The 22703-nt window shown below is 38.1% G+C and overlaps 1 protein-coding gene across 9 annotated transcripts in view; it reads right to left on the reverse strand.

The window, feature by feature from the left end:
• Positions 1-5302: 5302 nt before the first annotated feature.
• Positions 5303-22703, reverse strand: part of LOC125241253 (titin-like) — a 153591-nt gene continuing 136190 nt past the window's right edge. For all 9 annotated transcript variants that reach the window (XM_048149626.1, XM_048149628.1, XM_048149632.1 and 6 more), the window contains 15 exons: positions 19729-21768; positions 18449-18493; positions 18154-18264; positions 17906-18058; positions 16846-17817; positions 15358-16734; positions 13999-14286; positions 13720-13861; positions 12903-13615; positions 12279-12581; positions 11829-12125; positions 11648-11752; positions 8175-8366; positions 6145-6450; positions 5303-5814 (listed from right to left, as the gene is read on the reverse strand). In XM_048149626.1, the coding sequence (XP_048005583.1) occupies positions 5615-5814; positions 6145-6450; positions 8175-8366; positions 11648-11752; positions 11829-12125; positions 12279-12581; positions 12903-13615; positions 13720-13861; positions 13999-14286; positions 15358-16734; positions 16846-17817; positions 17906-18058; positions 18154-18264; positions 18449-18493; positions 19729-21768 (7244 nt within the window). In that variant the 3' untranslated portion in view covers positions 5303-5614. The remainder of the gene's footprint in view (positions 5815-6144; positions 6451-8174; positions 8367-11647; positions 11753-11828; positions 12126-12278; positions 12582-12902; positions 13616-13719; positions 13862-13998; positions 14287-15357; positions 16735-16845; positions 17818-17905; positions 18059-18153; positions 18265-18448; positions 18494-19728; positions 21769-22703) is intronic.

Raw genomic sequence — 22703 nt, forward strand, 5'->3', positions numbered from 1 at the left:
AAATTCTTGCAATGATTGTAGAATTGTTACACAGCGACCACAGCGTAGGTAGTAGGTACGAATATGTAGTATTTTCCTATATAAATATTTATACTCGGGAAACTTCATACAACCCACATAGCCAGTATCTCGACGCTATGGTCGGTAGGGTAAAAAGTACTTCCTTGCATTATCGCTTACAATTTTTTCCGTTTAGCTTATACTTATTGCAAACGTAAACTTATAAAAGGCAAGCAAACAACGATCTTCTTACAGCACATTGAATATAATAGTTATCACGGATACAGGATACTTGCCGATGCCTACTTACTAATCCCTTCCCACTGAGCCACCTGCATTTTACACTGCCTAGATATCGATTGCCGACCGATTATTCCGACCCCAATCCCTATTCTTATCCCGTCCCTATCTCTATCCTTGTCCTCGTCCCCGTCCCCGTCCCGTCCCTGTCCCCGTCCCTCCCCTATCCCTATCCCCGTCCCCGTCCCCTATTCCTATCCCTGTCCCTGTCCCTGTCGCTGTCGCTGTCGCTGCGCTGTCGCTGTCGCTGTCGCTGTCGCTGTCGCTGTCGCTGTCGCTGACGCTGACGCTTTCGCTGTCGCTGTCGCTGTCGCTGTCGCTGTCGCTGTCGCTGACGCTGACGCTGACGCTGTCGCTGTCGCTGTCGCTGTCGCTGTCGCTGTCGCGTCCCGTCCCGTCCCTGTCCCTGTCCCTGTCCCTGTCCCTGTCCCTGTTCTTGCCCCTGTCAAATTATCATGCTAGGAGGTGAAAATCCTTTCTTAGTGCTCCTCTTATGGCTATTTTGGATATTTTAACCCTATTGCACTACGACAGGGGACAAAATTTCTTTTCCACCTCATTAGATTTTTAAATCGTTGTATTTATCGTAATCAGCGACCCGATAAACCATAAAAACGATACCCATATTGTGTTTTTGACTTTACCCCTTTGCACCCCTTTAGGGGTCAAATTTTCAAAAAACCTGAAACATGTATTTAGTCATATGTCTTTAGGAATCCTCCTGTGAAGTTTCGTATAAAATAGTCAAACTAATCTTGTTTCCCCATACAAACTTTGAACCCCCATTTGAGTCCCTTAGGAGGCGAATTTTGAAAAATCCTTTCTTAGTGCTCCTCTACACTATATAAGGAACCTACGTGCCAAATTTGACATCTCTAGGACCAGCGGTTTCGGCTGTGCGTTGATATGTCAGTCAGTCAGTCAATATCTTCTTTTATATATATTTTTGATATTTAAACGCCATTGCACCACAACAGGGGAGAAGGTATTTCACTTTCGCCTCGTTAGATTTTAAAAACGTTGTATTTATCGTGATCAGCGACCCGATAAACCATAAAAACGATACCCATATTGATTTTTTGACTTTATCACCCCCTTTTCACCCTTTTAGGGGTTAAATTTTCAAAAATCCTGAGACACGTATTCAGTCATATGTCTTAAGGAATCTTCCTGTGAAGTTTCGAATAAAATAGTCAAACTAATCTTGTTTCCCCATACAAACTTTGAACCCTCATTTGAATCCCTTAGGAGGCGAATTTTGAAAAATCCTTTCTTAGTGCTCCTCTACACTATATAAGGAACCTATGTGCCAAATTTGACATCTCTAGGACCAGCGGTTTCGGCTGTGCGTTGATATGTCAGTCAGTCAGTCAATATCTTCTTTTAGAGTTTTGAATGATTCACGGTTATTTTCATTAGACTTATATTGACCGGGATATAGACCGTGATTACCTTTTTGAATCACGGTCTATATCCCGGTCAATATAAGTCTAATATCTTCTTTTATATATATTTTTGATATTTAAACCCCATTGCACCACAACAGGGGAGAAGGTATTTCACTTCCGCCTCGTTAGATTTTAAAAACGTTGTATTTATCGTGATCAGCGACCCGATAAACCATAAAAACGATACCCATATTGATTTTTTGACTTTATCACCCCCTTTTCACCCTTTTAGGGGTTAAATTTTCAAAAAACCTGAAACACGTATTTAGTCATATGTGTTAAGGAATCTTCCTGTGAAGTTTCGAATAAAATAGTCAAACTAATCTTGTTTCTCCATACAAACTTTGAACCCCCATTTGACCCCCTTAGGAGGTGAATTTTGGAAAATCCTTTCTTAGTGCTCCTCTACACTACATATGAAACCTACGTGCCAAATTTGAAATCTCTAGGACCAGCGGTTTCGGCTGTGCGTTGATATGTCAGTCAGTCAGTCAGTCAGTCAGTCAGTCAGTCAGTCAGTCAGTCAGTCAGTCAGTCAGTCAGTCAGTCAGCTTCTTCTTTTATATATTTAGATTGAAAATCTAGATTTGTGATTGTGATTAAGATTATCTGAAAAGTTGCACCACAATGCCACCATGTACAACATTCATATAAGGTGGCAGCTGTTGCTACTGTTGCCAGGGCGCCGCGAAAGATGTTTCTAGCTCTTAACGAACCACGTTGTTGCGAGACCGAACGACAAAGACAATGTTACGTGTCGCTATCCAAACGCTCAGTGTTTATCCGCAATTCAAAGTGGAGTTCCTCTTAAAGCCAAAGGCGCAAAACGTCTCACAGAGGCGCAATTTTGTATGAGTCAAAGGATCGTAAGCGTGATGATAAACGCACTTCTAATAACCCAAATGTAAATACCCCAAAATATGCCAAAGGCCGAATAACATGAGATGATTAACCTATTTAATTCCAAGCTTTGCTCTTCTGCAGTTCGGCAATTAGAGTCGAACTTCTCGACTTCTCAATGTCTGTCCAAGTTGCTGCAATTTGCTTTTCTCTCCCATGCCTTGCCTTGGCTTGACTTGACTCGAGCCCAAAGTCTCGAGTCTTCTCGAGTCTCGAGTCTTTTTTTATAAACTGTAAAATTTCGATAAAATAGTAAACAACAATATGACTAGTACTTTTTATCGCACCGCGCTATGATAAAAGATGCGTAGGAACAATAAAAATGTTCTTTTAAATAAACATAAATCAGATTTTAACAAGAAAACTACAATTATAGTCCTGATAATAATACCTAATCCTTGGCAACGACTGTAACTGCCCCGCCTGTGCAGGAGTGAAGTAAATTAAAATGTCATGTATTAACTCATAATGTCACTGAAATTAAACGTTTATAATAACTTCTTCCTTGTTTCCTTAATGCCGAGGATCGTGACCACAAGTAATAGCGTGTAACCATTGAACGCGGTCATAAGCCATGTGACTGACTGGACGCGGTGCATGGTATACGCTGCCGCCACTTTCTTCATACAGTCAGACCATCTCTAACGAGCCCCACACAAATTCGCCAATTTATGCAATTCGTGATCTCATAATATGTCCGGATAATCTATGGGCCACTTCTGGCATATTTTGGAAAGCCGTGTGGTGATATTCAGTTCTTGCAAAATATAGATGTCAGTTCTTCTGGCTTTCCAAGTTAGCAGTCTTCGCCAGCACCACATCTCAAGAGCTTCAATGTTAGCCACGTCAAAGCTTTTCAAGGTCCAAGTTTTGGCACCATACACAAATTTAATATCGAAATTATAGACAAGACAAGAATTCGAACCAATCCCACTTTAGTGTTACGTGTGATTCCTCTGTTCTTTCAAATCTTGTCGAGGTTATTAGGCATAGCAGTCTCCGCTATACCGGCTTTACGGCGTATGCCGTCAGTGCCACCACTGTCGCAGTTTATTAACGACCAACGAACGAAGGTACATGAACGCGCTGACTTTTTCGTACTGCGCTTTCGCTTTTAAATAACACGAGGCTGTCAAAACTAGCCAAAATCTCTGCCAGCTTACGTTGGAACGAGAGGTTAGATCGCTTTATCTCGTCCCAATTTATGACCGCCGTTCGGCACCGTCCCCACCGCCTCGCGATGAGACCGGACCGGGCAGAAGGTAGAATGTTGCATTTCCCTTCAGTTCGTACTTTACATTCGGAACTCGAGACTCTCGAGTACCTGTCATTTTTTTCTCGTCTCGAATGAAGCCGAAATTCTCGAGAATTCTCGAGTTCGAGACTCTCGAGCAGAAACTCTACCCTGAACTAAAGCTCAAATCTGACTGTTATCAGTTTGGTTTCTTGGTCTGCCAGAGTTTGGTCTTTGGCCTCTTTTGTTTCATCACAGCCATTTGTTCTTGTCCTAGTGAACTCCTCAATGAACACGCCGCACAGGAAAGCATTAACCTCGCGTACGTTTGCCCTATGAAAGACAGAAGCTTTTATAGAATCAAGCCCCCCCCCCCCATAAATAATAGGAAAAATTTTCGCGCTCGCTACGCTCGCGCTTACAATTTCTACCAATCCACATACATGTGAAATATTTTAGTTGCCTAGTCAAATGGTTTTGACGTTTTAGATGAGCACAGCGAATCTATGAGCATTTTGGCATCGAACCCCCCAAAAAAGGTTAAACAAGGGGGCGCCAAAACTATATCTCGCTCTACCCTGATCGAGTGCGCGGGCCGGCGCTGCTCGTAACGTGGATATTATTCAATCGATTTTAGGATCAATGAATCATATCATAATCCTTGATAATAAACATGCGTGCTTTTTCATTACTTATAATTATTATTATCACTAGTGCGGTGGTGCGCAATAATAAGTACATACATTACTATACAGAGGCCGGGACAAAAGGGGTTGTCGGCCGAAGACAGTCATATCTAGACGGCCGAGCGTAGCCGAAAATTAAAAAAATAATACACGAGATAGACTTTAACCTACATATAGATTATAGGAAAACCTATCGGCCACTTGCACCAACGACTTAACGCAGGTCATATGTCAAATTCCATGTAAAATGGTGGGTTAACCCTCCATTTTCGTTAGTGTAAGTGGCCCTTAGAAATCTACAGTAAAGCGTAATTATAAGTAAGATTTAAAAGAAAAAAACTCAAATTACGAATTTCACTCACTGCCGCTGCAAGGAGTTACCAAATCCCTCAATTTATTAATTCAAGGAGTTACCAATCAAATGGAGGAGCACACACTTCGAAAGGGTCTCTACCACTAGTTAAACACAATGTCAGTCATTTACGTAAAATCTATCTCGTCCGTAAGTATCTATTATTCTATATACTGTCATTATTCGTTATTGAATTAATAATTAAAACGAAGTAATAAGTTTACTTAAGTCGTGCGTGGACGCAATGCTATACCTAGTACCTACCTACACAATATAAATTAATAAAAAATAGAAAGATGCCTACTTAGTGTACCGATCTGTTACTGAAGAGATGGGATGAAAATGAAATAAGGGTTCGGAAAAGCCTAAAAATGAAACGCGGTTTCATAATTGCACTTATATAATAAATAATATTCAATTTCAAATTAAACCTGACGTAAATTCGAGCCTCATTCGATTTATCGAATAAATATTTTGCACCTATATTTAACACGTCTCCCAACGGTATCGGATGGGACTCAAATCGTGTCAGGCAATAAATTAAAATAAATAAATAAATTAAGCTTATCTAAAATAAATTATGTATGTATCGCTACAAAAACTGTTATAAAATTATAAAAGGATGGACGCTTCTACTATCCGCGAACTATGTCGTTTTAAATATCACAGGTGCTGGTTCGGTGCGGTGTTGTTGTCACTTGAAGAGCTGTTTGGCGTAGTGCCATATCCTGAAGAAGTACTCGTCGCGGCGCAGCAGCGAGCCGCGCGCGTAGGAGCGGATGTCTGCGTCCATGTTGTGCTCCCGCATCCACGAGGTCGTGGTCTGCGTGCTGAACGACGTGGGCTCCGTCGCTTCCGTGTGCTCGCCTAGCTCCTCGTCGCCGTGTGATTCTCCTGGAAATACAGAATCCACTTCGTATTTGCTTACCAAAATTATCAATGAGATTGCGAGTTTTAGGTAGATATAGTAGCTAATAAAGGTAAATTGAAAAGAAAAACATCCCCTACGTACGATCTGGTACCTGATGTACCCGGTATTGATTTATTACTTGATTAGGTACTGGGTACCTATCTTATTTAATAAAAAGCTTTGCCTGCGACAGAGTAGCAGATCAAGAGCAGTGTCAGAAACTTATGTAGTCACTAGTATACGAGTAGGTAGGTAGATGATATTTCGAGACAATTTGGGAATGTTACAGTAACGAAATGGGTAGCTAAACTCACCTTCTCCAGGCAGGACCTTGAATGGTTCATCAGATTCGAGTGGCTCGCTAATCCCTATCTCGTTTCTCGCGTATATCCTAATCATATACGTATGGTCCTCGCTCAGATCCCTGATATTGAACTTGAGCGTGTTCGCGTCGACTTTGCCGACCTCCATCCACATAGTCTTGGTGACGTCACGGATGGCGATGTTGTAGCCCTGCAGGGGTGCACCTCCGTCCCATTCGGGCGTGCCCCAGGACGTCATCACGATGTTGCTGCCGACCGTTCTTATCTCAAGCGGTGCCGTCGGCGGTGATGGCACAGCTGGAAAGGTAATACACATTAATTATTTGAAATAGGACAATCAAATCAAAATAACGTTAAGGTATTAGGTAGTAGGTAGACTAGGTAGCACAGCACAGATATAGGAAATATGAATTTCGCGCCATTTTGTCCATAGTCACAATATTCTTCGACCGGCTGCGGCTGGCTATAATTCTTTTGCAAAAACGAGATGAAATTAAAAAGTGGCAATGGCAACTATGTCGTGTCCAGGAACTTACAATAGGGATATTATGCCATGCCATACTAATTTGAACCTTATCCTTATCACCAAGACAGTATCAGCTAGACTAGCGAAAACGAAAACAGTACACAGCCCCAACTTTGCCCTCTCATTTGGATACACTTTTTGGCCAATGTACGTCGTCATTTCGCCGAGGGTTTAATTTATTTTTGATTTGGTACGGAAAAGGAAAGTCGCGGTGGTCGCAGTAAAAGGTTGAATGGCTCACTTCGGTTTGGAACCAACCGCTTAAACACTGCTAAAAAAAATTGCCCGTCACCTGTCAATGTCATGTCAGTGTCATTCTCGTTGCTCGTATTTTGTTACTAATGGCGGGAAAATATAGAATGTAGAAATTGTTATATCTTATTTATTTCTTAGCGGGAAAAGGTTCAAAACGTGATAAGAGAGGAGAGGATTTCATTTCTTTGTGGCAAATGAAGTGTCTTCTTTTAAATAAGTGTTTTATACTAATTCGTTAAATTTGCTTGATGATTAAGTGAAAGTGATAGTCTTTTTGGAGCTTAAAAGGTAAGATATAATTATTAAATATCGGTTTGTTTGTGGAGTACAGGAGTAATAATAAGGTAAAACTACGGAATAGGTGCCACGAACCATGTTTTAACTATAATTAGTTAATACACCGCAATAGTTTATTTTGATGTTATCCATATAGATACTGGATTCATTTTGTTGATGAAATATTTGAGAATTGGAAATCCATCAGACGTGGGTCCTTGGTTCACGTGAGTAGAAGGAATCTTTTCTGATGGACAAGGACTTGAATGCAGGTCAAGCCAAACAAACCTTAGCTTCAAAACATTTCATTCATAAAATAGAAATTTCATCATAAACTGAGTAAGTAAACTAATAATTTATTTTTATGAACTTTAGTGTTGCAAGTATTACCTATAAGTGAAACATTAGACTGTTAAATTATAGTGTTCTTTATTCTTCAGTACTTAGATTCATTTTTACACCAGTGGAAGTCCTATGGTAAGTTGAAGTAGGAGTGTGTTGTGGGTACTTAACAACAATATAAATATATACTTAAATACATTGGAAAACTTATATATTGAGTACTTGCTCAGCATATAACATAGATATAGTGTCTGAATAAGAAAATATTTTTGTGGAGTAACATTCACATGATGCAAAAACTTGCATGCAGGATTCAGATCAGAGTACATAACAGTAAAAGAGCATAGAGATATTTGATTGTAGTTATTGGTGTTTTATTGTAAGTATTGCGAGGGTTTACTGGTGAAACCCGATAAGTTGAGCAAACTGGTTTTTGAAAAACTATGTGCAATTTCCACAATGTTCTTATTTCAAAGACAAATTATCTCGAGTTATCGGGTTTCACCAGTAAACCCTCAGTATGTAACCTTGACAGTCTGCAATGTAACTATCTGTCACATGTCAGTTTGTGCACTCTCTAAATGATCCCTAAAAACTATTGATAGTGAGTAGTGATACTTACTTGCATGCTTTTCCAAGTGTACCATCTGTGACTCGGTAGCAGGACCAACTCCGATTGCATTCTCGGCGGATATCCTAAACACAATCTCCTTGTCCTTGATATTCTCTATGCAGTGCTCGTATACTGAGCCTCCAACGGTTATAACCTTGCTCCATGAACTACCTTTCACAGTCTTGTATTCTATTATGTAATCTGAAATAAAAGTGGTCATCAAATTCAGTTTATTTATAAAGTTAATAGGTTAATAAAAACAATAATACTGTAGGACAGTTTAACACAGTTCAACCTAGTCCCATGGTAAGCTCAATAAGGCTATTTTGTAGTTATTGACGACCGGTCTGGCTCAGTCAGTAGTGACCCTGCCTGCTAAGCCGCGGTCCTGGGTTCGAATCCCGATAAGGGCATTTATTTGTGTGATGAGATAGTACAAGCTTTGCTTAGTTTTGGGCTAAGTTGATCTGTGTAAGGTGTCCCCAATATTTACTTATTTATTTTTATTTTTTTATATTTATTGAGACTGAAGTTTGTGTATTATACCATAAATTAAATATAACAAGATCATACCATCCCATACATTAAAATGCGACCGCCTACGAACGCGCTTACACTCCACCACACATAGATGGCGCCACAAAAAATGCCTTGTTGCCACCGATTATTTGTAGATTGGCATTAAGTGTCAATTCCGAGCCGTAAATCTATGTCAAAAGTGACACTTAACGTCATCTACAACTATAATCGAAAGCTACAAGACATTTTTTTTGTGGCGCCATCTATGTGTGGTGGAGTGTAAGCGCGGTCTTAGGCGGTCTCATATTAATGTATGGGATGGTATGATCTTGTTATATTTAATTTATGATTATACTAAATATTAGACATTAAAGATTGGTTGACTGGCCTTGAGGCACTAAGTCCGCCATTTGTACCTTATTTTGTTGTGCAATAAAGATTAAATAAATAAAAATTCCTATGACTCAGGAACAATGTCTGCCCATGATTTAAACCCATACCCATTTCATTGGCTTATATTAACTACTTAGAGGTGTCCTGCCGTTTCGCCAAAAAACGTTTCGTCAAATTTCATTTCCCAATAATCATTTCGCAATAGTTTCATTTCCCAAAGTATTGTTTGGCAAAGGTATGTTTCGCAATGAATTTGTTTGGTCAAATTATCATTTGGCACAATTTTACTTAGTCAAATTTTATTTAGACAAAACTTTATTTCGCAAACCTTTTTAATGGCAAAACTTATATCCCAAAAACATGTTTGGTCAAAATTTCACATCGCAAATTTCGAAATTATTTAGGCATTTGCATTTTCATTTCTACGGGATTAATTTAATTTACCGAAGATTTTTTTGCCAAATTTAACTTAAAATTGTCAAATGATAATTTCAGTTTTATTCCCAAGGCTTCAGTTGGACAAGAAAAGTTTGCTCAACTTTATTTTTGTCAAATTAATTACTGGACAAAATTATTTTGTCAACCACTTTTTTGTCAAAAAATGTTTCTACAAATTACACCATGCAAAACCACGTTTGACAATAAATATTACAAGGCATAAATGTAATGTAATCATTTTATTAGTATTGTAACAGAAAACTCGTGTGCGACAGGGTCAGTTTAGGTGCGACGACGAGCGAAGCGAGGAGGAGCGTGTTAGGTTGACAGTGAGCAAACTGGAAATGGCTTTTTAAAGTACTTAAAAATTAATAGAACATAATGGTCTTGAAAACATAAATTAAGGTTTCTTTTTAATAAAATGTATCCGGAGATGTAAGTGAAAATGTCATCCTTGACATTTGCAGCAGGAGGAAAAAAGTACGACATACACATTATTTCACACAAATCTTGGACACAAAGTATAAAATCAACAAACAATTTTCTAGTGCGCCATTTAATTACAATATATTGGGAAATGGAAATTTTGCCTAACAATACCTTTGACTAAATAATATTTGGTAAAATGAAATTTGACCAAGTAAATATTTTGGGAAACAAATACTTGCCAAAAAAAGTTTTGCTAAATGTCAATTTGCGATAAGTTGTTTTGCCAAACGTTTATTTGGGAAATGATAATTTGGGAATAATAGTTTGGGATGTGAAACTTTGGGAAACGTTTTTTGGCGAATCGTCAGTAAACCCTACTTAGAACTTGTGGGTTGTCACTTATTATTGGATACTTTCATGATATCTTCAGTCATCATTACTGTATTAAGAGTCACAGAGAGACAGAGTCATTACTGTATTAAGATTATCATACTGATATTTATTTTTGAAAATGTCTAATGCTGTGCTGTATTGCCTTGTTATTGCCGAGTTATCAAAACATTATCAAAATTAGTATATTGTAGAGTACCCATTTTTAGGGTTCCGTATTGTTTATCTCAGTTGTTTGTAGGTTCAAAAAATATTCATATTTATTTATCATAAAAAAAATTTTTTTTAACTAATTTCAACGTAAGAGCATTGATCTCCAAATGATTAGTGATTCTATGTGAAATGTCTATAGATACCTGATGGACATTTTATCACAGTATAAGAAACAAATAGGAACATGACAACTAGTATGATGAAGTACATCTATCATGTTGTCATTTCATTGTATTGTCCCAATGTAAATAATAAGATTAATAAGACATATTTTTTGTAATGATTACTTACAGTGATCATCATCCTTCTTGCGTTATCCCGGCATTTGCCACGGCTCATGGGAGCCTGGGGTCCGCTGTGACAACTAATCCCAAGATTTGGCGTAGGCACTAGTTTTAAAGCGGACTGCCATCTGAACTTCCAACCCAAACGGTAACTAGGCCTTATTGGAATTAGTCCGGTTTCCTCACGATGTTTTCCTTCACCGAAAAGCAACTGGCAATTTGGCAAATATCAAATGACATTTCGCACATCCGAAATACTCATTGGTACGAGTCGGGGTTCAAACCCGCGATTACTTACTGTGATAATAAGTATTAAATAAGTGTGCCTATTGGGCTCAATTCAAAAGTAGTCTTTAAATGTTATTTTATTATTTTTAGCGAATACTTAGACTCTGATCTCACAGTCAAACTGTATAAACCGTTTTGTGGGACATATGTCCTAAATGTAGCTTTAATGTTAATAAATTAAAAAATAAATAACCACAGTACTTATGTAGTGAACGTGCTAATACGCTGCGTTCGGCTTTGAGGGCAGAGTTGTGTCAGGCGTTAACCCTACCACTAACGCGTTTTGCGGTGCACGAATGACTGTCCTGCAACGCGACGTCGTCGTTTCGGCCACGGCGATTTACCACATTTGAACGTCAGTGGTTAGGGTCTTGCGATCCTGCCATCTTAGCCGAAGTGGCAATACCTAGTTTACGCATCGTGGCGAATCAGATGCAATGGGCTTTGTCGCACCTATACGAAATAATCATAACTACGATGCTGTCACTTCGGCTAGGGCGGCTTCGACGTTTGGGGCTATAAACTCACTGGTTATGGCGCTTCCACCGTCGCTCTCCGGCGCAGCCCATTGTAGCGTGACAGACCTCGACGTGGCATCCTTGATCACGAACTTTAGCGGCTGAGACGGCGGGGCTGCAAAGATACATTCAATTAATATATATAAAAGTAAGATTTAAAACATGCTTTGAGTAGACACAAAAACACTTACAGCGCGTCTGTCCTATTGTCACTTTTTCATCTGAAATGTATGGTAGGCTGCTACCAATCTCGTTTCTAGCGCATATTCTAAACTCATACGTGACGTTGGCGGCCAACTTTTCTATTTTGGCCGTCGTCTTGGTCACTGTAGCGACGTGTTTCCATTTTTTGCCTTCTTGTTTGATTTCCACGCTGTAGTCGAGGATTGGGGAGCCGCCGTTCTTCTCGGAGGGGTACCAGGTTATTGTCAACGAATCACTGCTGATACCGTAGATACCAAGGGGTCCCAGAGGTGGAGATGGTACATCTAGAACATTAACATTGGTTATTTGGTTAGTTAGCGGTCGTAATTATTCGTGGACTTATTTATTACAGCCGCGTCACTTTTACAAGTAAAATAGACCCAGTTTCGTGGTTTGATAATTTTGGTATTCTTGAAACCAGCCATTTATGTACATACCTAAAGCGTGCTTTATGACTATAGGCTCGCTCTCTAATGCTTCAGAGTATCCAATCGGATTCTGGGCCATCACTCGGAACATATACTCGCAGTTCTCGTTCAGTCGCTGTATGCAGTATGTTTCTACAGCCTTATCGACGTCTGCCACCTTCACCCACTCGTTTGTGTCCGGCTCGTGTTTTTCAATGGCATATTTAGTTAGTTCTAAGCCGCCGTCATCGACGGGAGGCTTCCATTCAATGGTTACAGATTCCCGACTAATCTCTCTCATTATCACAGGGCCCTCGGGCCTGCTAGGTTTGTCTGCAAGTATAGTTAATGATTATTGATTAGATTTGTTAGTTAATTTTTGCAATGAGTTTTAGAGTGCTTATGCTGCTACCTTTCCTCACTAGTGCGCAAGTATCCACTAGTCACATTTGGCAAGATTGGCATGCGTGTTCAGTGGACACATAAATTACAGAAAATTGCCTCCCCTCCCCAGTCGAAATAGACCAGGTGCAACACTTGTTTTTGGAGAAAATGGAGAAATCAAACGGAAGTGAACTATGCTAATGCTATGAACTTAACTAAATCAAACTTAAATAAATGTAAGTAAGAACATTTAATACACAAAATGCTTACCGTAAACTTTAAGCGATAGTTCTACTGAACTACTGCCCGCTTTGTTTTGTGCCTCCACAGTATATTTGCTTGAATGTGATCGATTCAGTTTACGTATCCTTATAATACTTGTTGTCTCTGTAGTAATTATTTCCAATTCTTTACTACTCTCTATTCTAGTTCCGTTTCTATACCATATTATGTTGGGCTTCGGTATACCTTCGAAAGTAGCAGTTACAGACCATTCTTCATCTACTTTGTGCCTTTGGTTTATTTCTTCTTCGGACACAATTATGATTGGTTTTTGTTGAATCTCTAGGATACACGTTGTTTCTACTTCACCAAGTTCGTTAGAAGCGGTACACTTGTATTGCCCTTCTGAAGTTAACGTGGAAGTGACAACAAGAGTCGCTACTCTGTTATCATAACTAGCTTTAGCAGTTTTAAGCTTTTTACCATCCTTAGACCATACCACCTTAGGCTGTGGTATGCCACCGAAAATACACGATAATTCTATATCTTCATTAGGTCCTATGACAATATCTTTTAGTGGTTTCTCTACCGAAGGTGGCTGTTTCTTCGTCACCTGTTCAACTACCACATATTCCGATATATCTGAAGCTTCGCTAACGCCTACTTCATTGACTGCAAATATTCTAAACCTATATGAAGATTTAGTTTTTAGGTTGTCTACACAATGTTGAGTTTTTGTTACATTTTCAATAGATATCCACCTGAAATAATAGTAATAGTTAAAACATGTCTTTTACATATATGAATGCTATTATCCCCATATATTAACTAAAGCTACAGCAATGTTATAGGTAGTTGAACTTACTCTGTTGTATTTATTTCCTGGTACTCAACGATGTAACATATTATTACGGAGTTTCCGTTATTTTCCGGTTCATTCCAACATATATTTATTGACGTATCATCTGTTTCTAATGGCGTGGGTTTTCCTGGTGGCGATGAAATATCTGCAATAATTGTAGTTTATATCGTTAGTTCGTTTCAAATGTGTTTTGTTTTTTAATTTGTGCAGGCTCGAAACAATATTTTGATTTTTTGTGTAGTTTTATAAATATAAGTAAAAAACGTCATTGTTATTACTTACCCATGACCACTACGTTTATTTCTACTTCAGCTTCACCAGAGTTGTTGATAAGACGTAGTTTGTATGTTCCAGCATCAGTATTTTCAACTTTTTTAATAGTTAGACTAGCACTTTCAGAATCAATAGATGGTTTTGTATGCTTCGTTTTCTTAATTATCTTAGAATTCACCACCCATTCGTCTGCTGGTTGTGGTAGTGCTTCATATTGAACTAAAAGGGTTACGTCACCACCTCTCTTTATTTTGTATTCACTCTCGAAATCAAGTATTTTGGGTGGAGATTCGAGAACTGAAAAATACACGGCATTCAGTATAACTATATTCGATTACTTCGTCGGGTCGTTCTTCTATTTTACCGACAGTACAACCACGTTTTCCACATTTTTGGATTTTTTAAACATTTATAATAGCTATTTTTACCGAAACAAACCAAATGCTCTCTCGATACTTCAAAAACTAATGAGAAAGTTTTCTCCAAAAGAGTGCAAAGTTCTCCAAAAAAATTTATACAAATTTTAACTTGTTGCCCTACCCTGGCTGGTAGATTTGCCGTTTATAAGATGATGTTGAATCATAAATATTTATTAAAATTATGGATTGTGTTGGTGTGGTCAAAAGTCCTGCCTGTATTTCACTCCGTGGCAATTTTTCAATTTTACTTGCCAGTTTAAGACCTCAAGTTAAATTCGCATGAAATACTTTGCACTCTTGTGGATACAATGCAATATTTTCCCCTGCTTTCGAAGAATCTTGAGTGCCTTTACCAGATAGTGTGGTGAAAAATGATAACCATTACAATTGAGATGTAAAACTACATTTAAGCCTGCAGAGGACTAATTAGTTTTTCTTTGTAAGTAAGTTGTTAATGAATTGTTATTTGCATTGCAGAAAATATTGTGACAGTGTGATGTGACCCTTTTCAGCGGAGATTGCATTTCACTTTAACTGCCATAGTTTTTGTTAAGTATAATTTAGGTATGTTTAATTCTGAATGAACTAATTGAACAGCATAGTAAAGTAAATTGTCCAGTAAGTGCAATAGCAGCTCGTAAGTACTAGCATTGTGAGTAATGAGTAATGACATTTACAAAGTATTTACACGCTGTATTCAATGTGCGGATTACGGAAAATTTGTGCAGTTAATTTTAATAACTATGACTTAACGATACACGCAAACTATTGGTAAAGGATCATTATTATTGTCAGTTTTATTAGATGTCCGCATGGTGGCAACACACTGTCAAATAAAATTATAAACTGGATTATTGTTTCAATGGAGGACAAGTTACTATCGCTAAAAAAAGAAAAACGACCCGCTTACACTTTTAAAACAGAACCTCGAGAAAATAATTATATTTACCTTCAACTTTTAATTTGGTCGAACATTTTGCGTCTAATAAAGAAACTGTATATTCGGTTTGATCTTCTTCAGTACAGTTCCTAATTATGAGAGTACGCTTTTTAACGTCGGATATTAAAGTAAACTTCTCTGTATCTCCTATGACGGTTTTCTTTTTATACCAGGTGACACTGTAATTTTCATCTGGTATTTCAACTGTGAGGTACGCATCAGTATTTGCAGGAACTGTAATCACTTCCGGAAGCCGAAGAGTAAAATCTACCGAAGGTTCTTCTACCACAAGTTTAGCAGAGCATCTGTCGCTTCCGACTTCGCAAGCATATTCCCCCGCATCGTCATCGTCACAATCGTATATTTTCAATTTTTGTTTTTTACCATCAATTGTAAGTTGCATATGGTTAGAAAACTGAATTTCTTCTCCATCTTTAAACCATTGCACTAAGGCGTCACCTTTCGTTAGCTCGATATCAAATGTGGCTTTGTTTCCTTTGTTAACTTTTTGGTCTTGAAGGCGTGAAATTATTTCAGGTGGCAATTCTACTACTGTTACTTCTGCAGTACACATATCGTCCCGAAGAATGCAAGTATATTCACCTTCGTCATGAACTGAAGTGTTTCGTATAAGCAGTTTTCGGACATTACCGCGCTTTTCTAGTTCGTATTTATTTTTCTTCGCTTTGATTTTTTCACCATCTCTTTCCCAAACAACATCTGCTGTCTCAGAATTTATTTCAACCTCTAATATAGCCACATCTTTCTCTTTTACTTCAAAGTCTTGCAGCCTTCGGGTGAATTCCGGAATTGTTTCATGTACTTGAAGTTTTGCATTGGTTTCTTGGTCTTTTACTACACATTTAATTACACCTTTATCTGTTAATTTCGTCTTTTTAATACGGAGTTTATGGGTACGCCCCTCTTGTATTATTTCTCTATGATCCATTCCGCTCAGTTCTTTATCATTATGATACCATTTTGTAGATACTGTATGAGAAGTCTGACATTCTAAAATTATTGTTTTACCTTCTTCAGTTTCGTAAGTGTTTCTTAACTTTTTGACAAATGTGACCTTTTCTACATCAATAGTAACCCGTGCTCCATGCGATGCTTTGCCAGCACTGTTTGATGCTACACATTTGTAATCTCCGGAGTCTATTTCGGAATCTACGTTAGCTATCACCAATTCAATATTCTCACCGTCGAAGTTCTGAGTTACAGTTTCCGAAGGAGTGATAATTTTATTATTTCTGTACCATGTAATCGAAGGAACTGGATTTCCAGTGACTTTAGCAGACAGTTTAATAGTACCCTTTTCTTTGACTGTAATTTCCTGGAACCTGTTTATAAATAATGGTGGCTCTGCGTTTTCTTCTGTCGGTTCTAAAACAAAAATAAAAAGTATTTAATATAAATGTGTATTTCCAAAATACTTTATAAATTCACTAATAAATGAGGAATAATGTAATAAGCCAAATTGTATAAATATAATACCTTCAATAGTGATAACGGCACTTGTTTCAGCAGATCCTTCACTATTGACAGCCTTGATTGTATACACGCCATCATCCTTTCCTTTTCGAGGTTTAATTATTGTTACTGTGTGGGTCTCGCCATCGGATTTTGTAGGCAGAGATGGTATGGGTTTATTGTTTCGATACCACGTTACAGTAGGTTGAGGGTTGCCAACCACTTGAGCAGAAAGAACTACACTTTCACCTTCTCTTATTGTTAAGCTTTTCAATGGTTCTATAACCTGAGGTTTCTCTTTTTGGCCCGTTTTTATCTTAAGAACTATAGGCAGACTGGCTTCTCCTTCTCTATTAACGGCTAGTACTGTATAAGTACCTTCTTGCAGTTTCTTGACATTTGATATTTTTAGAACACTACAATACATGTGCATGTCGGACTCTGTAGCTATAGAAATATTTTCATCAGGGACAATTTCTTCTCCTTTGAAAAACCATGCTATATCTGGTTCTGGAATTGCTACGAGTCTGCATTCTAGGAAGATTTGTGAGCCTTCGTTGACATATTGAGCCTTTGGTTTCTTAGAGAAAGTCGGTGGTATACCTTCTAAAATATCAGCCAAAGACGATTCCCTCGATAGACTTTTTCTGGATAAAATTGTCATTTCCGATCCATGATCTGAGAGAGGTGCTTCTACTATGAGTTCCGTAGTACTAGACGCAAAGCCTGCGGCGTTTTTAGCCACACAGGTAAACGTTCCTGCATCTTCAGGAAAAACTTCCCTAATAACCAAAGTGGCGACATTGTCATCATCGTAGTACATTTGAAAATCTTGAGATGGTTTAATGATAGCGGTTTGCCTGAACCACGTAATCTGTGGTCTTGGGAATCCTTCCACTTGACATTCAAATTGCACTGTTGAACCATCTGGAGTATGTTTTGGACGTAATTTCTCTACGAATATAGGAGCTACGGCTTGTTCTTCGGGTGTAGGTTCTGAAAATAATAAAAACGAAAATATAAGTACCGAAAAAACACCTTCAACACCTGTTTTATCTATTATATTAATTGGATTATATCTCACTTTCAAATACTGGCAGCTTATCAATCTTCTCATTTAGTTTCTTTTGCAGGTATAATGTATAGTTTTCTTCATCCATTAAATATTGCGCAGGAACGAAACCTTTTTCTTCAGTGAGGTGTTTGCAGACAAACCACCAGTCCTGGTTCGTTGTTTCTATACAAAAAATAATGTTTAATTTATTATTAGAACTGTGCTAAACAGGAATAAACATAATATAAAATGTTTAGTTTTTAGAATATAAGGCTCACCCAATATGTATAAACGTTCGCCTTCGACAAGGTTGATAGCCTCATCTGTTTCTGCTACATACGAGTATACCGCAAAGACAGTATCGCCACTTCGTACATCGAGTGGAGTGTCTGAAAAAGCAAAATTATGAGCATTACAACTTCAGCAAACCATAGCTAAAAATGCTGTTCTCAAAGAAAACAACATTTGTTTAGCGACTTAATAGCCAAATAAAAAATACGTTTCAAGAGCACAGTTTTTGACTATATGTAATGCTTGTGAATCTCGTGATGATAAGGATGATATTTATCTTACCTGGGAAATCGATTTCCCTTGAAATTTTCATTGAGGCCTCGGCTTCTGTAAACGATAAAAATATATGTTTCATATAACTAAGAATAACAATTACAAACAATATTTGAAGCAACAGGCTTAGGATGAAAACCCCTACACTTACTAAAATGTATTAGTAATTTAGTACAGCAGTTGGTATTCTTAGAAAATAAATAAATATTATAGGACATTCTTACATAGTTTGACTGCTTCCCAAGCTCGTCCCGCGGTAAGCTCAAGATGGCTTGTGTTGTGGGCAAACAATGATATATAATAAACAAATACTTATATGCATAGGAAACACCCATGACTCAGGAAGAAATATCTGTGCTCATCACACAAATAAATGCCCGTTCCGGGATTTAATCCCAGGACCGCGGTTTAGGAGGCAGGGTCACTGTCACTACGCCTTAGGCCAGACCAGTCGCCAAGAAAAGCTTGTTGATGTTTAATATATTAGGTATTCCATGAAAGTTAAATATAAGTGGCATTTTGTTTGATTTTTTTTTCATCAATTGTACAACATTTTTAAAGAAATAATAACATAAGTTTAGTGGGATGAATTAATACTTCATTATTTACCTAAATCATGAATAAAAGGAACATGCATTATTAATTGCGACTGGTAACTATTGCCAAGGAATAACCCATAGTTTGGCAGGTTTTTGCAGTTTTTGATTTTGCGAACCCAAGCTTTGGAAAGTATTAAGAAATAGTATTATAGGATATTCTTACACAGATTGACTACAAGCTCATGTAAGCTCACGAAGGCTTGTGGTATGGGTACCCAGACATCGATATATGCATGTATATCTATACTAATATTATAAATGGGAAAGTGTGTGTGTCTGTTTGTTTGTCCGTCTTTCACGACAAAACGGAGCTATGGATTGACGTGATTTTTTAAAGGGAGATAATTGAAGGGATGGAGAGTGACATAGGCTACTTTTTGTCTCTTTCTAACGCGAGCGAAGCCGCGGGCAAAAGCTAGTATAATATACAAATACTTATAGACATAGAAAACATCCATTACTCAGGGACAAATATCTGTGCTCATCACACAAATAAATGCCCTTACCAGAATTCGAAAACAGGACCATCGGCTTAGCAGGCAGGGTAGGCCAGTCGTCAAATACCAACAAAGCAATAAAGCATTAACACATAATTATTAAATTTATTTCAATGACAATGAGTGCATTAGCGTAAAAGCTCATATATAATTCACGTCAGCAGCCCTAGTACAATTAGTACGCTTTCTTTACCTTGAAGTTGCGATGGTTTCCTTGGCTTTCGTTTAGCTAAAATTGTTAACTGTTCTTCCTCAAATTCAATTTCATTCATTCTTTTTGGCTTAAGTTCCACGCTCAATTCTTCTACCTCACTGACTTCATATGTAGGTTTCTTAGGTTTACGTTTGATAAACATTTGTACATTTTCTTCAGACTCGACATCGCTAAGTATAATTTCTTCTGCCTGACTGTCGTCTTCGATTTCTTGAGTTAGCTGTATAGAATGCTCGTCAGCTGCTTCAGACACAACCACTTTTTTCTTCGGTTTCAGTTTTATTTTACTCGACAAAGACAATTCTTCCGTCGAAAAATGCTCCATTTGCGGTTTTACGTCAAAGGTAACTTCTTCTTGATCATCAATTACATATTTGGGTTTTCTCTCCAGTTTTATGTTTACATCTTCTATGATTTCTGATCTATCAAAGGACTTTGGTTTAGTCATCGTCACGCTGACATCTTCAGAACTTTCAGTAACATGTTTCTTTGGCTTCTTTTTCATTGGCATCATTACGTTCGCTGTTTCGTCCTCCTTTTCATCGTCGCTTTCTATTATTTCCACCACATCTGGGCCATCTTCTTCTTCGTAGAACTTAATTGAAGCTTCTCCAGCTTCTTCGCTAAACGTTGGTTGTCTTTGTGGCTTTAATTTTACTTTACTTGACATAGAAATTTCCTCCTCAGCATATGAATCTAGTTGAATGTTGAACTCTTGTTCGACGTCTTCCTTTGTTTTAGTTGATTTAGGCCTGAATGTAACTGTTTCTGGTTCTGTTATTTCGGGCAACGTGACAGAGGGTTTCCTTGTTGGTTTCAATTTCTTCTTTATTGTTACTTCATCGACAATTTCTTCGTGTATTTTGACACTCGGACGCCTGTTTATGGTGAATTCAGCATGCTCGTCCTTTGGTTCCTCAATAGAAACTTCATCCTCCTCCGGAACGCTTTGCTTTACTGCTTCTACTATATCTTCCCGGCCAAAACTGGGTTTTTCAAGTTCAGTTTTTACAGCCTCTGGTAACTTAGGTTGTTTGATGGGTTTTTTCTTAATTTTAGCAGCTTCCTGTACATTTCTCGATAGTATTCCATTCTGACGAACACTACCTAAAAAGCTTATGGCAGGCTCAATAATATTTGGGGGCCAATCTGTCACGTATCTTATACGACTTTTTAGCTGGAACTTAGGAAGAGATACGTTGGAGCTATCTTGCTTGGGTTTCGCGACAGTCTTCTTAAGCTTAATTTGGTTAAATTGAGGTGCATCAACACTTTCAGCGTGCTGTGGTTTCTCCATTTCAAGAACTTTCCTTTCTATTTTTTGTGGAATAAGTTTTGGTTTCGCTTTCTTAGGTTTTTCTGCGTTATCTGGTTTTTGTACCACCTTTTCTGTTTGATCTTTAGAAGTGTCAGCAGGCTCTGTTTTCTTTTCATCGGGCGTATCTTTTGGGGTTTCCTGTATTTTTTCGGGAACATCCTTATTTGAAGTAAATTCGAATTCTTCTGGCTTTTCCAAGTCGGGTTTTTCTGCATCAATTTTCTTAAGTTTCAGAGGCTTTTTCTTAATTTTAGCTGCTTCCTTAATGTTTCTTGACAGCTCCCCATTTTGACGGACACTGTTCATGTAACTGATCATTGGTCGTAATTCTTCAGGTGGCCAGTCGGTTATGTGTTTAATGCGACTTTTTAACTGGAATTTAGGTAGAGTTACTGTTGACTGTTCTGATTTAGGTTTTTGGACAGGCTTTTTCAACTTTAATTTTATGAATTGTGGTCCTTCGACTTGTTCAGCAAACTGGGCTTTATTAACATCCATAGATATCCTTTCAATTTTCAACGGTATCAATTTTTTCTTCAGTGGCTTGGGTTGTTTTATTTCACGATTTTGTGCTATGACTTCATTGTCTTCAACAGGCTTTTCTTCTATCGGCTTGCTTGAAGTAGGTTCTGTCTTCTCTTTCTTCTTTGGCTTCTTACTCTTCTTTTCATCCACCGAACTGGGACCTACAGGTTCAAGATCTGTGGATTCAAATCACAATCCTTTATTATGTATTAAACATTGAAAGTTTAACAAGTTCGCCCCTCGAGGCAGGTGCGCGGTCGGTAAAGTGTATCATGTGTTTCAGGCGGGGACAAACACACCTACCTAGAAGGCCGATCGAGTTAAGAGAAACGAGTGTAGTGCTAAAAGTCGTGCCGTTAACATTATACGATGAATAAATAAACATAACAACTTGTTTGCCTATATATATGTGTGTGTGTGTGTGTGTGTGTGTGTATTTATTTTTTGTTTCAATGAGTTCGCCCTGTACGTAATCTTCTTATAAATGTGTAATGGTAACATAATAAGCGTGGAATCCGAATGGGTTCTCGTCTTCAGTTTGATTATATCCCGTGTGGTTTTTATTGTAACTGCCTTACCTTTTAGCGTTGTTTCAATATTTGCCAAAATTATCGCAGCCACTTCGAAAGTTCTGGCGGTTTTTGAGTCGGCGGCTATGATCGGTCCCTCGTTTTCCTTTTTCTGTGCACCGATTACATTTGAAGGTTCTTGTAATTCAATTTTAATCACTTCTGTGACTATATTTTCGAGAACATCGTCTACAACCGTAGTCATCTCTATTTTAGGTGTTGTAACTGGGGTTTTGATATGATAGATGTATTGTCATCTACTTGTTTTGTGGTTATTAGTATTGTACCTGTTAGAGGTGCCTTCCTACGCTTAGTCATTTTCTGTGTGATTTTCCTTGTCACTATTTTACCTTCGGGTGTTTCAGTTTCTTCCACTATTTTCTGCGGCAGTTCGATTGTGTCGGCGCTTATTGGTTGTACTTCTTCTGACGCTGGTGCAACCATCACTATTGTAAAGGGCAAACAACAACTGACAAACAAGAAAACTTCTTTGTCAGTTGTTGTTATTTGAGTCCCTGGTTCCTTTTTAATAATACGCTTAA

Source organism: Leguminivora glycinivorella, chromosome Z, assembly GCF_023078275.1.
Source record: "Leguminivora glycinivorella isolate SPB_JAAS2020 chromosome Z, LegGlyc_1.1, whole genome shotgun sequence".
Taxonomy (NCBI): Eukaryota; Metazoa; Arthropoda; class Insecta; order Lepidoptera; family Tortricidae; genus Leguminivora; species Leguminivora glycinivorella.